Source organism: Erpetoichthys calabaricus, chromosome 1 (genome assembly GCF_900747795.2).
Source record: "Erpetoichthys calabaricus chromosome 1, fErpCal1.3, whole genome shotgun sequence".
Taxonomy (NCBI): Eukaryota; Metazoa; Chordata; class Cladistia; order Polypteriformes; family Polypteridae; genus Erpetoichthys; species Erpetoichthys calabaricus.
Genome location: NC_041394.2, coordinates 356,356,269 through 356,380,087, shown reverse-complemented (window position 1 = coordinate 356,380,087; position 23,819 = coordinate 356,356,269). Strand labels below are relative to the sequence as shown.

General features: G+C 41.6%; 3 protein-coding genes across 7 annotated transcripts in view; 1 reads left to right on the top strand and 2 right to left on the bottom strand.

Annotated features, from left to right (window-relative positions):
• Positions 1 to 23,819, top strand: part of LOC114665494 (zinc finger protein 239-like) — a 541,579-nt gene that overhangs the window by 104,271 nt on the left and 413,489 nt on the right. The window lies entirely within an intron of this gene.
• Positions 1 to 23,819, bottom strand: part of LOC114665322 (zinc finger protein ZFP2-like) — a 439,810-nt gene that overhangs the window by 260,685 nt on the left and 155,306 nt on the right. For 3 of the 4 annotated variants that reach the window (XM_051925314.1, XM_051925311.1, XM_051925317.1), the window contains exon 3: positions 10,268 to 10,594. In XM_051925314.1, the coding sequence (XP_051781274.1) occupies positions 10,268 to 10,594 (327 nt within the window). The remainder of the gene's footprint in view (positions 1 to 10,267; positions 10,595 to 23,819) is intronic. The other variant, XM_051925316.1, reaches the window with a different exon arrangement.
• LOC114642351 (zinc finger protein OZF-like) overlaps positions 1 to 23,819 on the bottom strand; it is a 449,463-nt gene that overhangs the window by 361,724 nt on the left and 63,920 nt on the right. The gene's annotated exons all lie outside the window — the stretch shown is intronic.

Here is a 23,819-nt window from a genome sequence, read left to right as displayed (position 1 = left end):
GCTAATTTATTGGAGTAAGTGTGAACTCCCGCCCTGGGTGATCAAAATTATTAGACAGTAAGCCACATCATATATTTACATACTTTTTTTCGGCTGCTCCCGTTAGGGGTTGCCACAGCGGATCATCTTCTTCCATATCTTTCTGTCCTCTGCATCTTGTCCAACTTGAGCTGACCCTCTAATGTACTTATTTCTAATCCTATCCATCCTCGTCACACCCAGTGCAAATCTTAGCATCTTTAACGCTGCCACCTCCAGCTCTGTCTCCTGCTTTCTAGTCAGTACCGCGATCTCCAACCCATATAACATAGCTGGTCTCACTACCATCCTGTAGACCTTCCCTTTCACTCTTGCTGGTACCCGTCTGTCATAAATTACTCCTGACACTCTTCTCCACCCACTCCACCCTGCCTGCACTCTCTTTCACCTCTCTTCCACAATCCCCATTACTCCGTACTGTTGAGCCCAAGTATTTAAACTCATCCACCTTCATCAACTCTACTCCATTCATCCTCACCATTCCACTGACCTCCCTCTCATTTACACACATGTATTCTGTCTTGTTCCTACTGACCTTCATTCCTCTCTTCTCTAGAGCATGTCTCCACCTCTCCAGGGTCTCCTCAACCTGCTCCCTACTCTCACAGATCACAATGTCATCAGCAAACATCATAGTCCACGGGGTCTCCTGTCTAATCTTGTCTGTCAGCCTGTCCATCACCAATGCAAATAAGAACGGGCTCAGAGCTGATCCCTGATGTAATTCCACCTCCATGTTGAATGCATCCGTCACTCCTACTGCAGACCTCAGAAAGCAGGAGACAGAGCTGGAGATGGTAGAGTTAAAGATGCTAAGATTTGCATTGGGCATGACGAAGATGGACAGGATTAGAAATGAGTACATTAGAGGGTCAGCTTAAGTTGCATGGTTGGGAGACAAAGTCAGAGAGGCGAGATTGCGCTGGTTTGGACATAGGCAGAGAAGAGATGTTGGGTATATTGGGAGAAGGATGCTAAGGACAGAGCTGCCAGGCAAGAGAAAAAGAGGAAGGCCCAAGAGAAGGTTTATGGATGTAATGAGAGAGGACATGAAGGTGATGGGTGTAACAGAGTAAGTTACAGAGGACAGGAAGATATGGAATAAGATGATCTGCTGTGGCGACCCCTAATGGGAGCAGCTGGAAGAAGAAGAAGAAGCGGTGCACAAAATCCCATGGTTCATCAGAGAAATTAGATGTTTAGTGAAGTTATAACTATTAATCAAATAACTATAAAACTCATAAGGAAAGGCTCAGGCATGTATTTTTCTTTTCTATAAATCACGTAGAGATAAGACTGATATTTATTCAGCTCGAGGTCAGGAACAAGAAGTAGAAATCTATACTAATAAAAGGCAAAGCCCTCACTGACTCACTCACTCACTGACTGACTGACTGACTCACTCATCACTAATTCTCCAACTTCCCGTGTAGGTGGAAGGCTGAAATTTGGCAGGCTCATTCCTTACAGCTTACTTGCAAAAGTTAGGCAGGTTTCATTTCGAAATTCTACGCGTAATGGTCATAACTGGAACCTCTTTTTTGTCCATATACTGTAATGGAGGAGGCAGAGTCGCGTATCGCGTTATCATGCCTCCTACGTAATCACGTGAACTGAAAACAAGGAACAGCCCCAAAGAGCGCTGAAGAAAACATTCATTACACAATTGAGAAGGCACAAGAGAGCGGCTCACGTGAACTAACTGAATGCAGCACGAGTGATCACTTCGATACTGCGGAAACAAAGCACGGTGTAAACCATAAGTTTAAATTAACTTTATAGAAACGCTCCTGCTGCCGTTTGCAATACCATATTCGCGACATACAAGTTTAATGAGAAGACACAAGGTATAAACGAGACTTTGGATCACTTTGTAACGGACTTAAAATTGCTGTAGCGAGAAACTTTTAAGTGCCGGGTCTTAGCTAACATTAAATAAAGCCGTGGACATCGCAACATCACACAAGAGAGCAGCTCACGTGAACTGACTGAATGCAGCATGGGTGATCACTTCGATGAATCAAACCTGTTCAAAAAACACATTACACAATTGATAATGTAGGAAAAGAATATGAAGCAACTGACGCATACAGACATATTCATGAGTGCAGGTACTTCAGAAACAAAGCACCGTGTAAACCTAAAGTTTAAATTAAGTTCATAGACCTACAAAAGGTTGCCATTGATTTGAGGCAAGATTGCTTTTCTCCTGTACAACTATACGTTGCATTCTCAACAGTAAGCTTGCACGGCTTGGTCATATTACAACCGGAGTGCTGAACTGACAACGTGGTATACAAAGAGAACTACAGTAATCCCTCGCTATATCGCGCTTCGCCTTTCGCGGCTTCACTCTATCGCAGATTTTATATGTAAGCATATTTACATATATATCGCGGATTTTTTGCTGGTTCGCAGATTTCTGCGGACAATGGGTCTTTTAATTTCTGGTACATGCTTCCTCAGTTGGTTTGCCCAGTTGATTTCATACAAGGGACACTATTGGCAGATGGCTGAGAAGCTACCCAACTTACTTTTCTCTCTCTTGCGCTGACTTTCTCTGATCCTGACGTAGGGGGATTGAGCAGGGGGGCTGTTCGCACACCTAGACGATACGGACACTCGTCTAAAAATGCTGAAAGATTATCTTCACGTTGGCTACCTTCTGTGCAGCTGCTTCGTGAAGCGACATGCTGCACGGTGCTTCGCATACTTAAAAGCTCGAAGGGCACGTATTGATTTTTTTTATCTGTCTCTATCTCTCTCTCTCTCTCTCTCTCTCTCTGTCTGTGCTCCTGACGAAGGGGGTGTGAGCTGCCGCCTTCAACAGCTTTGTGCCGCAGTGCTTCGCATACTTAAAAGCCAAACAGCCCTATTGATTTGTTTGCTCCTTTGAAGAGGAAGATATGTTTGCATTCTTTTAACTGTGAGACTGAACTGTCATCTCTGTCTTGTCATGGAGCACAGTTTAAACTTTTGAAAAAGAGACAAATGTTTGTTTGCAGTGTTTGAATAACGTTCCTGTCTCTCTACAACCTCCTGTGTTTCTGTGCAAATCAGTAACCCAAGTATGACAATATAAAAATAACCATATAAACATATGGTTTCTACTTCACGGATTTTCACCTTTCGCGGTGGGGTCTGGAACGCAACCCCCACGATGGAGGAGGGATTACATTTACATTTACATTTACATCATTTAGCAGACGCTCTTATTCAGAGCGACTTACAGCAGTGCTTAGTAGTCTACGACTGTTCTTCAGTCTTTAAGGCTAGGATTAAATCTACTGTCATTAAACAAGTTACCGCTGACCAAGTTGTACACAAAACCATGCCAGAAGAAAATAGTAAGTTGTTAGTACAAAATTTTTTTTTTTTTTTTTTTTGAGAAAAGGGTAGAAAAAAGTATGGGGACTTTAGTCCAAGTGCTGTTGAAAGAAGTGTGTCTTCAGACAACGTTTGAAGACAGTGAGGGTCTCCGCTGTTCGTACAGCAAGAGGAAGTTCGTTCCACCACTGAGGAGCCAACACTGCAAAGAGTCTTGATGCATGTTGTCCTCTTCTTTTAAGTAAGGGTGGTTCGAGACGAGCAGTGCTTGATGTTCTGAGAGAGCGAGAAGTGACACGCTGCTTAACCAGTGCTGATATGTAAGGTGGTGCAGTTCCAGTTTTGGCCTTAAAGGCAAGGGTTAGGGTTTTGAACCTGATGCGGGCAGCCACAGGGAGCCATTGCAGGTTCCGCAGCAGAGGTGTAGTGTGTGAGAATTTGGGAATATTAAAAATGAGTCTTGCAGCTGCATTCTGGATCAATTGAAGTGGTCGTGTTGCCTTTAGTGAAAGTCCAGACATCAGAGAGTTGCAGTAATCCCACTTAGAGATGACCAAGGTCTGGACGAGAAGCTGAGTAGCCTCTGTAGTGAGAAAGGGCGGATTCTCCTGATGTTGTAAAGAAGATATCTGCAGGACCTGGAGAGGTTGCTGATGTGTGGAGAAAAAGACAATTCTTCATCTAGAGTGACACCAAGACTTCTTGCCGTTTTTGAGGGGATGATAACCAAGTTGTCAAAAGAGATTGCAAGGTCAAGATTCGGAGATGAGTTGCCTTTGATGTACAAGAGTTCAGTCTTGCTGGGATTCAACTTGAGGTGGTGGGAAGTCATCCAAGAGGAGATATCAGCTTGGATATCAGATTACTGTATAACAATCGTAATAAACGAACAAAAAAACAGCAGAGAACCCGTGGATTAAATAAAAAGGCTGCTTCCTTGGCGAAGCAAGGAAAAAGGATGACCTTATATGGCGTTCGTTTATAAAACAGCGGAGAACCTGTGTAAAGACTGCTTCACAAAAAAACAGCAGAGCGCCTTATATGAGCAGGCTGTCAGCTAAAGAAGGGAATCAATAAACAACTATAATCGTAATAAACAAACAAAAAATAGTGGAGAATCCGCGGACTACATAAAGGAAATGGGTACCTGAACAGAAAAGTGAGTCTCAAATAGCTACACAATAACTATAACAATCATAATAAACAAACAATAAAACAATACAGAACCACTAAGCAAGGAGAAAGGACGGCCTTATATGACGTTCGTTTATAAAACAGCGAACAGGCTGTGTAAAGGCAGCTTCACAAAAAAAAAGATCCTTAACAAATTGTTATTGGTATATTTTCCCTCAATTTAAAAAGGTTTTCTTTTCTTCTTAATTAAAATTTAAAAGCAGTAGTTCGCCGCTGCGAAGTGCTGGGATTTGGCTATTATATATATATATATATATATATGTAGATATGTATGTATATACAGTGATCCCTCGCTATATCGCGCTTAACCTTTCGCTGCTTCACTCTATCGTGGATTTTATATGTAAGCATATTTAAATATATATCGCAGATTTTTTGCTGGTTCGCGGATTTCTGAGGACAATGGGTCTTTTAATTTCTGGTACATGCTTCCTCAGTTGGTTTGCCCAGTTGATTTCATACAAGGGACGCTATTGGCAGATGGCTGAGAAGCTACCCAACTTACTTTTCTCTCTCTCTTGCGCTGACTATCTGTGATTCTGATGTAGGGGGATTGAGCAGGGGGGCTGTTCGCACACCTAGACGATACGGACGCTCGTCTAAAAATGCTGAAAGATTATCTTCACGTTGCTACCTTCTGTGTGCAGCTGCTTCGTGAACGACATGCTGCACGGTGCTTCGCATACTTAAAAGCTCAAAGGGCACGTATTGATTTTTGACTTTGTTTCTCTCTCTCTCTCTCTCTGCTCCTGACGGAGGGGGTGTGAGCTGCCGCCTTCAACAGCTTTGTACCGGCGGTGCTTCGCATACTTAAGAGCCAAACAGCCCTATTGATTTGTTTGCTTTTCTCTCTATCTCTGCGACAGTCTCTGCTCCTGACGCACACTCCTTTGAAGAGGAAGATATGTTTGCATTCTTTTAATTGTGAGATGGAACTGTCATCTCTGTCTTGTCATGGAGCACAGTTTAAACTTTTGAAAAAGAGACAAATGTTTGTTTGCAGTGTTTGAATAACGTCCCTGTCTCTCTACAACCTCCTGTGTTTCTGCGCAAATCTGTGACCCAAGCATGACAATATAAAAATAACCATATAAACATATGGTTTCTACTTCGCGGATTTTCTTATTTCGCGGGTAGCTCTGGAACGCAACCCCCGCGATGGAGGAGGGATTACTGTATATATATATATATATATATATATTTTATATATATATATATATATATAGTAAAGGACAGCTGGGTCCCATGCCCGGCAGGGACGCCTCTGCTGCATCTGTTCCGGGGGAGGAGCCATGGACACTTCAATACCTCCCCTGGGACGCTTGGTGGCAGCCTCCCTGGCAGCCAATGATTCCCCAACCCGGCACATGGCTTCATAGGAGATGGAGTCCTCCACAGCCTGGTTGGGGGCTCGGATGGCCACCAGGGGGAGCTGCGTGGAGTCAGTAGCCTGGCTGGTCATACCTTCAGCCCCACCCGGAAGGGCAATCAGGACCAGGTGGCCAAGCACCTGGACCGCTTCGGGGTGGGATATAAAAAGGGCCAGTCACCACCACTCAGAGAGCCAGAGTTGGGAGGAAGGAGGACTAAGATTGGAGAGGAGTGGTGGGAGAGAAAGAGTGTGTTGCTTTGTGTTGGACTTGTGTTTTGGGACTGTGTATTACCTGTGGGTCACGGGGTAGACGTGCGCCCACGGGTGAAGAAGAAAATAAAGTCCATTGAGTTTATACGTGCCTCTGTGTCGTTCTGTGCCGGGTCGGGCGCTATATAGCGCTCCTTATTACAATATGTAGATATGTATGTATATCTATACTAATAAAAGGCAAAGCCCTCACTGACTTACTCACTCATCACTAATTCTCCAACTTCCCGTGTAGGTGGAAGGCTGAAATTTGGCAGGCTCATTCCTTACAGCTTACTTACAAAAGTTAGGCAGGTTTCATTTCGAAATTGTACATGTAATGGTCATAACTGGAACCTCTTTTTTGTCCATATACTGAAATGGACAGCAGCTCGCTGGCCGTGGGAGGCGGGGTTGTGTATCGCATCATCACACCTCCCACGTAATCACGTGAACTGACTGTGAACGCAGTACGTAGAAAACAAGGAAGAGTCCTAAAGAGCACTGAAGAAAACATTCATTACACTGCTTCACAAAAAAACAGCAGAGCGCCTTATATGAGCAGGCAGTCAGCTAAAGAAGGGAATCAATAAATAACTATAATCGTAATAAATGAACATCTTCATCTCCACTTTTCCATCTGTTTTTAAATAATTTCAGTTTTGTGAAAAGTTGAATTTGGCTCAAAAACTTTTTTGAAAAGCTCTTGGCCCAATGATTTTCTGATTGCAAATGTAAGGCTACTCCTATCGTTAAAGTTGGGCAAAAGGTACGGCTAGAGACCCAAGATATCAGTCTACATAGTGACCCTTTTTAAACTGATACAGCACCAGAATAGTACTTATTTTGAGAAGATTGTGCTTTTAATTCTGACATTTTCCTTCACTCCATGTAGTTTTTTGATGGACTCATCCATGGTTTTTTGGTGGATGGACTGTTCGTCTAAATCAATTGTTTTGAATTTTCACAGTTTGCCTAAGCTATTTAAAAAAAATAATAATTCCTAACACAAAACACCTTTACTGGGTGGCATACAGTCATGTAGGCTGTACTAACTGAACGGACTTCCTATAGTTAAAGTTTGTTTTTGCATTATTTGTCGAGTTCTGATATCACCTACACCCTATTGTGAGTTTAGGCCATGTTTTTGTACTGTAACACACCAAACACTGTATTTTTGTTATTTTTATAAGTCATTTTACCCTTCCGTCAATCACATAATTTGTGGACATTTTGTGGCTGCTGACGTGGCTTAGCTCCATCACATGATGTCATCTTGCCACCTTATTTAAGATGGTAGCATGGTGTCCTCGCTCTTCTACCTTTGTCATAATCGGCCGTGTTCTTCATATTTGATTTTCATTGACAGATACTGTTCTGTTCTATTTATGTTAATCAGTTTGAAGCGGCTTTGTTTTCCTGTCTGTTTTAACTCATTATGTGATTAATCATTTGTAAAATGTTTAATTAGATCATACCTGTGAATTTATTAGAGCCACCACTCAGTGAACAGTGCTACAAAATAAAATTACCTGAACTGAACCAACATTGTTTTTTGTAATGCTCTAAAATGGATGAGAATTTCAAAAAGATTTCAAGTACTGTACCAACTTGTATTTTCAAAAACTTCAAATATAAAAAAGCCACCACATCACAAAGATCAGCCCCTTTTCATACGGAACAACTGAATTGATAGGAAACAGGAAATGGCTAAAAGCATCAAAATCCTTTAAAACTAATTTCATAGAATGTTTCACATGTTTTAGATGAAATCCTGCTTTAACTAACAATTTTGTTTGTTTAACTCCATAACGTTCAGTGGACCAGTTTTCTTCACATTCACAAAGTCTTTGCAATTTCAGAATATACAGGGTGGGCCATTTATATGGATACACCTTAATAAAATGGGAATGGTTGGTGATATTAACTTCCTGTTTGTGGCACATTAGTATATGTGAGGGGGAAAACTTTTCAAGATGGGTGGCCATTTTGAAGTCGGCCATTTTGGATCCAACTTTTGTTTTTTCAATAGGAAGAGGGTCATGTGACACATCAAACTTATTGGGAATTTCACAAGAAAAACAATGGTGTGCTTGGTTTTAACATAACTTTATTCTTTCATGAGTTATTTACAAGTTTCTGACCACTTATAAAATGTGTTCAATGTGCTGCCCATTGTGTTGGATTGTCAATGCAACCCTCTTCTCCCACTCTTCACACACTGATAGCAACACCGCAGGAGAAATGCTAGCACAGGCTTCCAGTATCTGTAGTTTCAGGTGCTGCACATCTCGTATCTTCACAGCATAGATAATTGCCTTCAGATGACCCCAAAGATAAAAGTCTAAGGGGGTCAGATCGGGAGACCTTGGGGGCCATTCAACTGGCCCACGACGACCAATCCACTTTCCAGGAAACTGTTCATCTAGGAATGCTCGGACCTGACACCCATAATGTGGTGGTGCACCATCTTGCTGGAAAAACTCAGGGAACTTGCCAGCTTCAGTGCATAAAGAGGCAAACACATCATCATGTAGCAATTTCGCATATCCAGTGGCCTTGAGGTTTCCATTGATGAAGAATGGCCCCACTATCTTTGTACCCCATATACCACACCATACCATCAATTTTTTTGTTCCAACAGTCTTGGAGGGATCTATCCAATGTGGGTTAGTGTCAGACCAATAGCGGTGGTTTTGTTTGTTAACTTCACCATTCACATAAAAGTTTGCCTCATCACTGAACAAAATCTTCTGCGAAAACTGAGGGTCCTGTTCCAATTTTTGTTTGGCCCATTCTGCAAATTCAGTGCGCTGATCTGGGTCATCCTCATTGAGATGCTGCAGTAGCTGGAGTTTGTAAGGGTGTCATTTGTGAGTAGCTAATATCCGCCGAAGGGATGTTCGACTAATGCCACTCTCCAGTGACATGCGGCGAGTGCTACGCTGTGGCCTCTTGCTGAATGAAGCTAGGACAGCCACTGATGTTTCTTCATTAGTGACAGTTTTCATGCGTCCACATTTTGGCAAATCCAACACTGAACCAGTTTCACGAAACTTAGCAAGCAGTTTGCTAACTGTAGCATGGGAGATGGGTGGTCTCGTAGGGTGTCTTGCATTGAAATCTGCTGCAATGACCCGGTTACTGCGTTCACCAGACATCAACACAATTTCTGTCCGCTCCTCACATGTTAACCTCTGCGACATGTCAATGGCTGTAAACAAAGAGAAACTTGTAAATAACTCATGAAAGAATAAAGTTATGTTAAAACCAAGCACACCATTGTTTTTCTTGTGAATTTCCCAATAAGTTTGATGTGTCACATGACCCTCTTCCTATTGAAAAAACAAAAGTTGGATCCTAAATGGCCGACTTCAAAATGGCCACCATGGTCACCACCCATCTTGAAAAGTTTTCCCCCTCACATATACTAATGTGCCACAAACAGTAAGTTAATATCACCAACCATTCCCATTTTATTAAGGTGTATCCATATAAATGGCCCACCCTTGTATAATGATAAATGTGAACAGGACTGGTTTATCAATTCACAGGTTTTGCACTCCACTGATGCACAGAGATTCTTACACACAGGCAGACGTGAAACACTTTCATTCAGAGGGGTCTAAATTGTACAAATTTATTGAACAGTCAAATGGGTGACATGTCTACTCCACAATACTACGTATGGAGAAAGTAAAAAGGCAATACATTATTGTTTGAAAGGGTTTCGTTAAAGAAATCTAGAAACAAACAGATTTGACTTTTCTTTGACTTCTCTTTAATTTGTCTAAAATCTATTAAAAGGTTTTCTTCATAATAAAGACATTAAGCTAGTGATTATTATTAAAAAGAGATACAACCCAAACCAAGGAAATGTGAACTGATAGTGTTAGGTGAAAAAACTGCAAGAACAACTCAGCCAGGCCTCCTCATTCCAATCCACAGGATTAATTGTTTCTGTTCCTTATACTTTAAAAATGAAACCCGTATTTTTTAAAAAGCCTTTGTTTCTAAGCAGAGTGAAAATGCAAGAAAGCACCCTTCAGGTAAATCATAACTGCCTTATTTTATTTTAGCACATACCTTCTCCAGTTTGATTTGGACACAATTTCTTCTCAGGCCTCACTGTGTTAGTCTTTGAGGATTCTGATGGCTTGTGGGCTTTACTGTCCTTCAAGGAGCAGCGTCTGCCCAAACTGGAGCCCAATCTGTTTAAGTCTTCATCTGGGCCCATATATTGAGGATTACAGTCTCTCACCTTCATACGGTTTATAATTTTGCGGGGTCTCTGAATGTTAGTCCTACCCTTTCTTTTGTTCCTCTTTTCAGAGACATCCTCTTCACGTTGACATTCTTTCTGTAAACTCTTCTGGCCAGCTGGATACATTTTTGGCATCTTCTTCTTTTTCTCTGTAAAGAACACAGAGTTTAATTAATTCAGAAGTGCAATACAAATGTAACACATTTAAGTCCCATTTTTCTATGTCCTCATCAGTTAAGAAAGAAGCCAAGTCAAGTTATTCACCGAGACCACTTGGGCAGAGTAAGTAATTAATCTTCATACCAGGTGACCAGATATGAAACAGTCTCAGGGAGTGAGTCATGCCTTTACGACACACCATTATGACTCGGCACCATCTGTTGATATTAGGGATGTTATGATATTAGAACTCTTGTATGTGACACTAATATAACAGAGAGATTTGTTCAGGTGAGAAATACCAACCCAGGATGAGAGGGAGTGCTGCTGCTAACTATCTCCTCTTCTTTATCTACAATGGAAAGAAACGCCCAGCCGAGGAGTCACCACATCCTCAGGTCTTATCTGGTTAGAAGGAGGAGGATGCCATCTTGCACAGTTGTGTGTCAACAGTATTCACTACTTTGATTGAACATTCAGTACTGTTAGGGTCCCGGAATTTTGTTAATAGTTAATGTGAAGGAAGGTTTATACAAGTTAGGCCGCAGGGTTATGTTAAAAAACAGGGGCATATGAAGGAGGAACTTAAAATCGCAGGTCAACTCGTCTAATGTGAAACTGCAACAAGCTTACAAAATCCAAAACCATTATTCAAGTCACAGCCTTCATTTACATAATCTTAGTGAGATGGAGGCAGTTAGCGGTGTGTCCCCGTAAAGATGGCCGCCTAATGTGAGACACCCAATGTCTGACTTCAACTAGCCTGCAACTCGCTAAGATAAATTTAAACAGGTTTGATTTTGTTTTTAGTCATAGGGGCAGACTGTGTGTGCAGGAGAGCAGACAACCAGTGAAAGTTTACCTGAAGTAGAAGGCATAGAGTTAAGTGAAGAGGAATAAGAAACTGCAGGGTTTGAACCTAACAAAAATAAGAGATGCTGCTCTTTCTGTCGTTTCATGTTTCAGATAGCAAAACAAAAGGGGAAAAAATTAAATAAAATAAAATAAAATAAAATAAAGGGTGAAGATTGCTGCTGAAAAGCTACAGCTATTAACCCTTTGTACACCACAGACATCATCAGCAGCATGCTATTGGCTGTTAGAAACAGGGCTGAGCACGACTCTGCTGAATGGTCGTTTAAATTAATGTGGTCAGGTGATGAGATCAGCGACTGTGGTTGGCAAATCTGACATGCTCCAGGACAAAAATATTCTTCAAAACAACTGTCGTTATAAACAACTTTGAAACAAATTTCAAGTTTATCAGCTTCATCTTGTTTAAGTACACTCTGCACACATCACAAATATTTTAGTACTTAACACATTAATAAACTCCTATTAAACAGCAGCACCTCCCAGTATTGTGAGATTGGCATGGTGGAGGCCTTGTGTGCCTCAGTCTTTCTTAACGCTCCATTTGTGCTTCTGATGGATCAGTTTGCTATGGGTAACCCTAAGGGGGGGGGGGGGGGGGGGGGGGCTCATTACTGACCTTCATGAATACTTTAATTAAATGAAAGTGGGTCTTGTGCAGAAGAGGGATGCCAGTCCTGACAGTTCACCTAAGAGTGGCACAAAGAGGTGACCCACACAGCCCACCTCACCACCCTGGTCCAGTGCAAAACAAAAAGTTATTGGGGTACAGGAATAAAACCAGAGTACCTGTTCAGTGCAGGAGCCAGCTATAGACCATCATAGGGTACACTCACATTCAAGTCCACAACCACACCAAGACAAGTTAGATTTGCCAGGCCACTAAACCTGAGCACCTTTAGAGAAGTGGAGAAAATAAGAATAAAAGAGCAGACATGGAAACTGCATAGAGACTTAAAAAACAGGTTGAGATTCAAATTCTTTCTGACAGAACTGTAAGGCAGTAACACAAAGTTGCCCGAAGGACTCCTCACCGCTCTTTCAATGTCACCAACCCCGCAACTGTCAGAACTGAGCGCCGCGGAGTGACAAGAGAAACAAAGGCAGAAATCAAAGCGTCTTACGTGTGGAATGGCCGTCTGCTCGACGCCGGCGATTCGCGAAGGAAACGACAAAAGAACACTCAGAGGGGAATGAACAGGCGCCAGCGGTGTGACTGGGTGCTACGAACTAAAATTTGGGATTCAGCCACGTGAAGTGAACTGCTGATACGAATGAACAGCAATGGCACGCGGGTGGCCACAGGAGGATTCACTCGAGCAAAGTTCGGCGGGGGGCTAAAGAACACGAACTCGCCGCGCGCGGTGATTCTAATGGAGCGAATGAAAACTCACACGTCCATAAAGTGCATCTCCAAAATACTTACTGTCTGCCTCTTGCCGATGAGATTCTTTCTGAACTCGGTGACACTTCTGACAGTGTTTCACAAAGCTAGACGGTGGCAGTGTGGCTTCAGAACCCGTCGCATTGGATGACGTCAGCCTGTCTCCGATTTCGGGTCACGTGCCAGTTGAGCGAGAATACGCTGTAGCAGGAGAGAGGCTGGGTGGCTCAGTGTCCTGCTGCCTTATAGGAGCCTATCCATCCATCCATCCATTTTCCAACCCGCTGAATCCGAACACAGGGTCACGGGGGTCTGCTGGAGCCAATCCCAGCCAACACAGGGCACAAGGCAGGAACCAATCCCGGGCAGGGTGCCAACCCACCACAGTCAATGCAGCAATGATATATTTATATATATATATATATATATATAGCGTTACCTGGTAGGTAACCACCCACACTAACAGATTGTGACACAGACTTCGAATGCCGTGAATATATATATATATATATATATATATATATATATATATATATATATATATATATATATATATATATATATATATATATCATAATAAGAAACTTCCATCCCTCCAGGATAAGTATAGGTCCCTCCTCTCTTTCTTCTCTGTATCTCTGCTATCTGCAAAAGACATTCTTATTAATTGCATACTCTGAAAGAAATGTTCACCACCTCTTTTCTACCTTTAAGTCTCTCTTAAGTCCTCCTGCTGCTCCAAGACCTTTGCCATTCTCTTAATGATTTTGCTTCTTTCTTCTCTTTCAAAATCACCAAAAGACCCCAAAGACATCTTCTGAGTCTCCTCTGTGTCATTCTCCTCTTTCATCCTTCACTACTGTAAATGACTCACACATTTTAGACCCCTGTGCTCTGGACCCCATTTCTTCACACCTTTCTACAGTCCATCTCTCCTTCCTTAATCCCCTATATCTCTTCTCTTTTCAATGCCTCACTGACCCCCGGTATCTTCTCTACTAATTTCAAGATGTCTTGTTGAACCCTTATGCTCAAAAACCCTCTCTCGTCCCATCTGCCCTTGAGAATTACCATCCGGTGTCCATTCTGCCATTTCTGTTCAAAACCCTAGAACTCGTAGTTCATAAACAGCTCTCTTCATTTCTCTCTGACTATCATCAACTAGATCTACTTCAGTGTGGATTCTCCAAGGGTCCCTCTACTGAGACTCCACTGCTTTCAGTCACAAATGCTCTTAGATCTGCTCGAGCTCCTTCTCCCTCTTCTGTCCTCATCCTCCTTGCCCGTTCATCAGCCTCTCTTATGGTTCACCACTCCCTGCTTATCTCTTCTCCTAATTAAATTGGAATAAGCGTCTCTGCTTTGAACAGGTTCAAGTCCTCACTCTCGGACTGATCCTTTTGTGTCTCCTGGTCCAACTCCTTGTCTTCTTGACAGAACATTTCTACAGATGTGCTTCAAGGACTGGTGTTGGGTTCACTTTTCTTGTCCTTCTACATCTGTTCCTTTGTCAATGTTACTTCATCTCATGGCTTCTCCTACCACCTCAATGGTGGCGACTCACAGATCTCCTCTCATTTCTCTCTTACAGTCCACTGCTTTCAGCCGAGATCTTCAGTTGCCTCCCTGCCATCTCAATCTGAATGAATGATCAGCACCTTAAAGTGAGGATCTGATCAAAGACTTTGTAATCGGAAAAAAGTAAGAGAACACTTTTCAAATATACTGTGAATAAAGTGGAAGGATACAAAAAAACATTATTTTCCATCTTACTGTAAATTTTCTTTCATTCTGAAAAATAAAATTTTATTTTACAGTTTATTATTGTTTATATTTTGAATTAGATATTTATGGGGCCACCAAAATCTTTTAAGTTCTTGAATCCAGCAACATCCCTGTATTATTTTTTAATCATTTTTTATGTGTAAGTTTGCTTTGTTGTGTAATAAAAATGAGGAAAGTAATCTGCTTAATAAAGCCCTGAAGACACAGCCTACAATGAATCTCAGCAGAACAACAAAGTATTTCCATAATATTCTCATTATGATCAACTAATGTGGAACTGAACTGACAATACAGCCCTGTGAGCGGTGGATCGGTACGCTCAGTTCAGATCGGGCCGTGCTGTAAAGTGGAGTTTATTTTCTTTTCTTCATTAAGCACATGTGCAGTGAGTCACATCAGCTCAGATATGATATCACACACTCCACTCTTCATCATTTTAAACACTTCAGTCAGGTCTCCTCTTCATCTCCCTCTTCTTAAACTCTAAAAGCTCAGCTCTTTAAATCTTTCCTCATAACTCATCCCCTGTAGCCCTGAATCAGCAGAGTTGCTCTTCTCTGGACCTTTTCTAGAGCTGCTATGTCCTTTTTGTATCCTGGAGAACAAAACTGCACTCCTGCCCTATTAAAATGGCGGTCCACTGGCCACTTGCAGTCCAGAAGCAACAACCTCTGATTGCCCAGCCAGTGGTCCAACCAGTAACACAGAGACAAACTGAGAGAGACACATTTTGTAAGGCTTCAGAAATTCCTACATAAAGTCCTACAATAGTACAGGACATGAATACAACAGTCGGTGTAGTTCAGCAACATTCAACCCACAATGCAGAGTAACTCGAGGTGGGGTTAGTAGTCTATGATACTGTGACCACCTGTCCAACTTAAGGTTGATATTCTTTGATTTTGGAAATTCTGTATTTGTAATTTTAAACTATCAAGCACAATATCATGTAGTACAGGTCACCAGTGCAAGTGGCACAATGTTAGCTCCGCTAACGCACATTAAGGAGATCATGGGTTCGTGTCCCGGGACGTCCTTATGTAAAGTGTGTAAAGCAGTGAGAGTTGTAAGTAAAGTACTCTGTAAATGTAAATTATTATTATTATAATTATACTTGACGATTTGTCAGTTTCAAATTTTAAAACGTTATGTGTTTTCATGAAATAAACAAACATGCAGCGCTAGGACTCACGGCCTCTGTGTACCTTCACAGTCCTTCAGACTTGATCGGAAAAGCAATGTATGTGTAGCGCCACCTTTATGTTAGTAAACCGGTCACCACCTCTGTGACTGTCTTTGAACTGGACACCACGGAGTGACAAAGGAGAAACAAAGGCAGAAATCAAAGTGCCGTACGTGTGGAATGGCCGTCTGCTCAAGTTCAGCGATTTGAGAAGGAAACGATAAAAGGAATACAAGGAGAGGAATGAATAGGAGCCGGCGGTGTGACTGAGTGCTACCAACTGAAATGTGGGACTCAGCCACGTGAAGTGAACCACGTTTCTCTACGCGGAAATGACTACTGCAGCACACGTGCATCACCATTGTTTTTTTTTTAACATCCCATAATATGCGCTCTCGTGCATGCTGGGAGGTGCACCTTGAAATGTGAGCCGTGTCTCCTTATTACTGAGATCTCTCTAACAAGCAGATCTCCACCTCTCCAGGGTCTCCTCAACCAGGGGGGTATTTTTCGTACGTCGCTTAAACCATCCGAGATCAGGTGCCTCATCTTGAATTAGTTAATGCCAGTGAAACTCATCCAGATAAGTCGATTTTTCAAACGCAGCTGTGTATTAGATTAGTGTAGCTGGATCTAATCATACGAGATGAATGCGCCCGCCCGCGCTGAGTGAAAAGCCCATATATATTGAGTCTAGAAAACATGATCAGCAAGTCTTTGATTGGCTGTAACAAAATGACGAAAGAACGGGCGCATTTTTTTTTTCACACACGCGGCGCAAGACCTTTTATTCGAAGGACGTTTAGAATTTCAAGATTTAATATACACAAGGGGTAACACTGCAAAAGCAGCCCTGACCAGAAAAGACGGCTAGAAAAAAGTGGCCGTCAAATTAAACGCTAAGTAGTGTACATTGTACTTACTGAATGCAGCGTTTCATTTCCAATGTGTCAGATTAATTATTATTTAATATGTCATAATTCCAGATCAAACGTGAGCACAAGGAGAACATGGGAACAGGTTAAAGTGAAGTACAAGAATATACTTCAAACTGGTAAATATTGGTATATAACTATTTAAAGAATTGTTGACATAAAGAATCACATATAATGTAAAAAAACATTAATTTTAAAGCTAATAAGGAGGCAGACAAGCAAAAAACAGGTGGAGGTCCACGCGGTCCAGACCTAACCCCTGCAGAAGAGTTGGCTCTCCAGCAAAATGCCCATCGCCCTGTTTCTGAGGGCATTCCAGGGGGAAGCTCCTCCTCAGAACCAGTGGCAGGAAGTAGTGGTCACTTCATTTCAGGTAAAGGATGGTCATTGCATATTTATCTTCAATGTGTGCCATAGGTATGTTCCATATAGCCCTCTTTTTTGTTGGGTCAGTTGCAGGGAATGTCATATCCCTTGAACCTGTGTCTGACCAACGAGATATTGACGAAGGTCAAATATTTAATGAAGACACTGTGTCTGATTATTCAGCAGGAGGAGAGGTACATTTTCCAAATAATGTTTGATCAAACTCCACTCTGATCAGTCCCATGTGCCCCAATCACATTTGGAAACCCTGAGTAATGAGAATTTTAGGGTGATTGTGAGATTCTTTACAGAACTGTGGGTGTTTTAGCCTGTGTATTACCTACCTGCAATGGCATGAAACGCCTCTTTTATTGTCTGCACACGCAGGTGTCCAGGAAACACAATGAAAACCTGAAGGAAATGTTTCAGAGCCAAACAGACTTTACGAATTGCCTGGCAAACTGCACTTTTCGATCGCTGTTCCGCATCGCCTACAGTATATAAAAAAGTGCCGCTTGCAAGAAACCTCAAAGCAATGCCTACTGTCTGTGTGGTTGTGAGAGCCCGACTTCGCCGAGTTTGACTTCGAATATACGGAGCTAATAAATCTTTGAGGTACAATATTCCCCCTCGGCTAAAGCGATATCTTTCGTACAGAATTTCCTCCGGGGGCAATAAAGGATCTTGCTGATCGCGCAAAACCCTCTTTATATGAAATTCTCTTCCTATAATTTGCACATCAATATCAATTGGTCGCTCATTCATGAACGGCGAAGCCCTGACTGGATGACTTCCACACCGTCACTGATCACGTGTGTAAACTAATCCTTGTTTACGCAGAACAAACCTGCTCCGAGCAGGTTTGCGGATTTGGATGTGTTGCTATGACAACACTTCCAGCAAGAGTTTCAAAAAACCGACAGATCCAGGATCAGGCCAAATCGTCAACAATTACATCCGGCTAAGCGAGTAATCCACGTACGAAAAATACCCTCCTGCTTGCTACTATCGCTACAGACCACAATGTCATCAGCAAACATCACAGTCCACGGGGACTCCTGTCTAATGTCGTCTGTCTGTCAGCCTGTCCATCACCACTGCAAATAAGAATGGAATAAGAATTGCGTGCATATTAAATTGTATGCGCATATATGGTTTATTTTAGAACCAATACGCTATTATTATATTATAGTATATTTTTGAGAACTTTAATTGTTTCTGTAGTTCTTATAAGGCACCGTTAACTCAGAATATGTAATTTATTAATAACGTTATTTTTGTTACTATTTGTAATTTCATTAATTCTGTGAAACGCTTCTCAATAGTGTCTGTAGTTACAATGGTGCCATCTAGTGACCAACTTTAGTATTGTCATTTTCTGATTCAATTTTTGCAAGATTTTGCAACGTTATCTATTTTCCTTCATGTGTAATTTGTGATCTGAGACTCGTTCTACTTTAACTTTTTATTGTATACCACACACACACACACGTATATGTACGTCTATATCTGCATATTAGAGTTTGGATCTGAAATCTACTTTCCAAGTGTTTTAATCGACACCCTGCTGCGAATGCCAACTATTCCTGCACAGCCAGAAGTTCTTCAGTTGTTTCTCTCCAATGTGTTTCTTTAATATCGGAAGGTGAATTTTGAACGCCATCACCTCTTGTTTTTATGGTTGGCACAAAAGGCGACGCATTCACCACCAAGGCTCGTTTTTGTGCCAACCACTTGTTAAGGGGCGTATTTTGTGACCTCCTTGTATCTTCGATATCATTAATAAGCCCAGCGTTGCTTCACTTTGGTTTGACGATATCTTCGCTGTTTAAATCATCACAGTTGCTGCCTTTGCTGTTCCTTTCGCTTCTCTCCCGTGTGCTTAATATTTTGTATTCACAGAAATGAAAGACAAACATTGTGCAAATAAATATAACTAGCCGACACCCGCCGTAGCACACAGCGGTGTAAGAATAGGAACGGAAAACAGTGAGAAAGGAATTCAGAAATCAAGAAGAAATAAATACTCCTTGAAAGACGCAGTTGTGAATATTGTAGGTGTTTTAGTGGAGATGACAGATAATGAGTGGAAAGATCTGACCCTAGAAAAAGCCACGAACAACTGACCGGGGCTGAAGAGTGGTTGTTAGAATTATTGTGACGAGTAAACAGCATGTGGACATGAGGAAGGCCGCGCTTCTGAAATTCGATTACGTAATCAATAAGAACCCTAAAAAGATGTTGTTGTAGAATGTCTGTAAGTAATTCCTTCATCTTAATCCAAAAGACTCGTACTACAATGTCAGGTCTGTGCTCCGGTCTTTGGCTATCCGACAGTCCATGTAGAATTACATGTGAAAGTGATAAATAAATCAGGCTTTCCGAATTTACGTACTATGGCCATGACATCCTGGTAGTTTTGTTTCATGTATCTTGGACTTCCTGATAATGTGGACGGTAATCTGATCATTATTTCTACATGTATGTCGTTATTTTCAGCCTTTTCTTGCGGTGTGTCTGATAGTCCTTTGTGTTGTTCCACGTGCAGATCTTGTTGATGTGATCTGAGATCGTTGAGACGCGCACCCTCTGTTTTAACATACGCATCTACGACGGACTGTTGGAATAGTTTACCGCTGGAGTGTAAAATACTAAATGTATTCCTCATTGATAATCTGTACGCGTATAATTGACGTTGAGTAAGCCTGATTCGCTTGGCGGTTCTTTTATCAGAAACATGTTGTAAATCTTTGTGCCAGCCAATGTCTCCATAAAGGAATAAAAGTGTGTAAACCACAGGATCGCAATTCATATTGAGCGTGGAAATCTGTTTATAGGAGTTGCTTATGTGATAGATGGAAATGTCCTTTTCGGCAGGCGGTTCGCCGTCTTCTCTGACGAAAATCGCTGCAACATCGGTGTGACATGTCGGGACATTGTATCGTCGTAAATCCTGCTCAGGGTATTCCTTGAAAACCATTCGTACAGATGCTGTTGGATTGGACTGAGCGATTTCATGCGTGTGTTTGTGTGATTTAGCGAAGGCAGGGACGGATTTTCCTATAGGCTAACTAGGCTTCAGCCTAGGGCCTCAAGATCAAGAGGGGCCTACATTCAAATTGTTAGCAAAATTTTATTATCTCTCATGTAATTTACAAACTTAAAAATGGAAGGTGAAAGGGCATCATAAGTGGAATAGCCTAGGGCCTCTTTCATATAAATCCGGCCCTGAGCGAAGGGGTTGATGGTCCTGAGCATGGAATCTCGCTGGACTCTGGAGAAGTACATTTTCGCTGCATGTAGAGTTTGATTTATTTTGTAAGCGGACTTCAGTAGCTTGTCGAGAAATGCCATGTCGGCTGGGGACCGATTTTGAAATGGAAGCAGGACGAACCAGAAGAGAAATATATATAAAAGATGGAATAGTCCTTCAATTTCGCATATACACGTGAATAACTTAATAAAATTGTTAAGTTTAAAATACTGCTTATGGTTTACAAAGCCTTAAATAATCTCGCCCCATCTTATATATCGGAATGTCTGACACCTTATAGTCCAAATCGTAACCTCAGATCCTCAAATGAGTGTCTGCTTAGAATTCCAAGAGTAAAACCTAAAAGAAGTGGCGAGGCGGCCTTCTGCTGTTATGAACCTCAAATCTGGAAAAGCCGCCAGTAGGAATTCGCCAGGCTGATACAGTGGAGCACTTTAAAAAACTGCTGAAAACACATTACTGTAACATGACTTTCTGATAAGTTCACCTTCATTTAATCCTGATACTCTGTGTATTCAGGTCATTATCATAACTATTTATGGTGGCTCTACAATCCGTACTAACCCCTACTTTCTCTTCTGTTTCTTTTCCCAGTTTTCTGTGGTGTTGACCTGCACCACCACCACCTGATCAAAGCACCGTGATGTTCCTACATTGATGGATTAAAAGCCAGAAGTCTACATGACCGTCATCATCAAGTCCTTCCATGAGAACCCTAAATACAAAGAGAACTGATCATTTATGTGAGGTAGAATGTCCAGAGGGGGCTGGGTGGTCTCGTGGCCTTGAACCCCTGCAGATTTGATTTTTTCTCCAGCCGTCTGGAGTTTTTTTTTTTTCTGTCCTCCATGGCCATAGGACCTTAGTCTTATTCTGTTAGTGTTCTCTTATTCTAATTCTTACTTTGTCTTTTATTTCTCTTTTCTTCATTATGTAAAGCACTTTGAGCTACATTATTTATATGATAATGTGCTATAGAAATAAATGTTGTTGAGGTTGTTACATAGTAAGTTGCAGATGTTTTATTGATTTATTTATGTTATAGGGAACAGATTTTTTTCCTTTTAAATGCAATGAGTTCAAGTAAAAAGTCTCAAATAAATAAAATACCCAAGTAAAGATACAGATAACCTACCTGAAAATTCTACTCCAGCACAGTAACGAAGTTGTTTTATTTCAATTCTTCCCACCTCTGATCCATCGCATCATCGTTAACAAATGCTTTACCTTCATTCTGTGCACATTCTCTCTTCAAGTTTCTTCTTTTTACGTTTTTCATGCCATCTTAGGTATCAATGTGACTTTCGCTCCTGTTATTGTCCTCCTGACTCTCAGTCAGCCTTCCCATCATTCCTGGCGGTAGACGTCACTCATTGTGCGACACGACTGTCTGCTGATAATCATTGATTTTGAATTAATTACCCCACAAACACAAGCCAAAGCTTTCCTGCCACTGCAGCGGAGTTTTGTTTAAATCAAATGTTTAATTTGTAATCAGATACTGTAAGTGCTTCATGAAACACATGACGGGGCTTAGCTGGCTACACACAGACAGGTGATGTTCACACTCCACAAATATACTGAGGCTGAACTTGCAGCTTGTGGGCCCTTAGTGGCTTCGATGGCCCTCTGCTTCTGTGGAGACTTCATAGAGCAAGAAATGGCGCTGGATATTGTACACAATTATTATGATTTTCATCATTTGTAATGGCTCTAAATTATGTGTTTGCATGAGGACATCTGATTAAAAATTCAATTGCAATTAATCTCTCAGTTCAAATTTGTAATTGAAAGTCACTTTGTATTAATTACAATTTGTCATATTTCCTCCTGCCAAATTAATATTTTTCTTTAAAGCAGAAATAACTCAGGGATTACTTTCTAATACAAAACAGTTTTAATAATCAGTTGTCTCTGTATATTAAATTATTTTGGTTTCTTTATTGAACAGTTTTGTGTAACAGAAACAAATGAACAAACAGTACAACACTAATTAGTGAATGGCTCAAAGTAGGATTAATTAATTAATACTTCAGAGCCACACAACAATGCAAATTAGTTGGAACTTTGATTGGTTATGTCAATAATTTTGTCTTTAAAATGATATGATGATGAGAAATAAAACATTTTTGCATTTCTGCCTATTTATTTAGCCAGTTGCTTAAGCAGACTTCAGTTTATTTCCATCAATTGTTTAAGTGATGATATCTCAGATACAAAAACAAAAGTTCACAAGCGACCAGTGCTGGGAAACGTCACTTAAATTAAATTCATTACATTGCTCATTACTTACAAAATCCTAATCTCCTCCAGTTCAGCGCGTTTCTTTTCTTCAGTTGTCTCGATGGGGGAAAAAACAAAGAGTCGTAGTAAAGCTGTACGCACACTGCATGTGTTACTGCCATGATGTGATTTAACTGATCGGTTACTTCACTGCATTTCTCAGTTTGCTATCTGCGCTTTGCTTGGAGCTCGTGATGGACAACACGTTACCTCTGAAGGACAGGATCTCACATCCCAGTCCAAACGGTGAGATGGAATCCTCGTCTGTCAGCAGCCTCGGCCGAGCACTTCAAGCTTAGTGCACTGAGCCCGTTGTCTGAAAGGCCGTAGCGGCGCCCACAGATGGGTGGTCTGCAGTGTGTGAGTTGGGGTTTGGCTGAATGTGGAGATGACAGCTCAGATGTTCTCTTCTACATCGATGTCCAGTGCACTAGAGATGAGGTTAGGCTCCTCCGCACACACTGCCTTGGCCATTTTGCTCTCAGGTTGGTCGGTTTAGCTTTCGGCTCAAAGGACCTTGTAAAAGAGGGGATTCATGGACCTCTGGAAAATGGGCTAATTCACAGGGTTTGGCCAACAGAAAGCCGAGTGCAGGAGTCACCGTCAGATGACTGGAGATGACAGACGGGTGATTGTAATTTATTCAAAGCAACAAATAATATACAACAATAAAGTAAGCACACTGTAGGTAAACCAAGATAGTGGAATACAAAGTCTCTCGGGAACAGGAAACCCCATCTGGTCAAAAGGCATGACTTTACTAAACTTTTTGACAATAATCTATATATATATATAATTCACTAAACCGCCGACAAGTGGCCACCCATAGAAAGCACGCCGGAAGGGGCGTGGATTCACTAAACCGCTGACAAGTAAAACACCAATGGCGCACGCAGGAAGGAGCCACGCCCACCAACGCTTAGACCATTGGATACGACGAAAACTCGCAGAGCCACGTCCAAACCAATAAGCCCTGTGCCTCTTTTTCATTAGCATCTCACCTGCTTCATCACCCTGCAACAGTCGAGACGCTTTCTCAGCAGCTGACCTTCTCTGTGCCTGACTCCACTACTGTCAGTCGCCTGATTAAAAATGGTGAACTCCTGCAATGTTACTATCTTGGTTGGCTTTT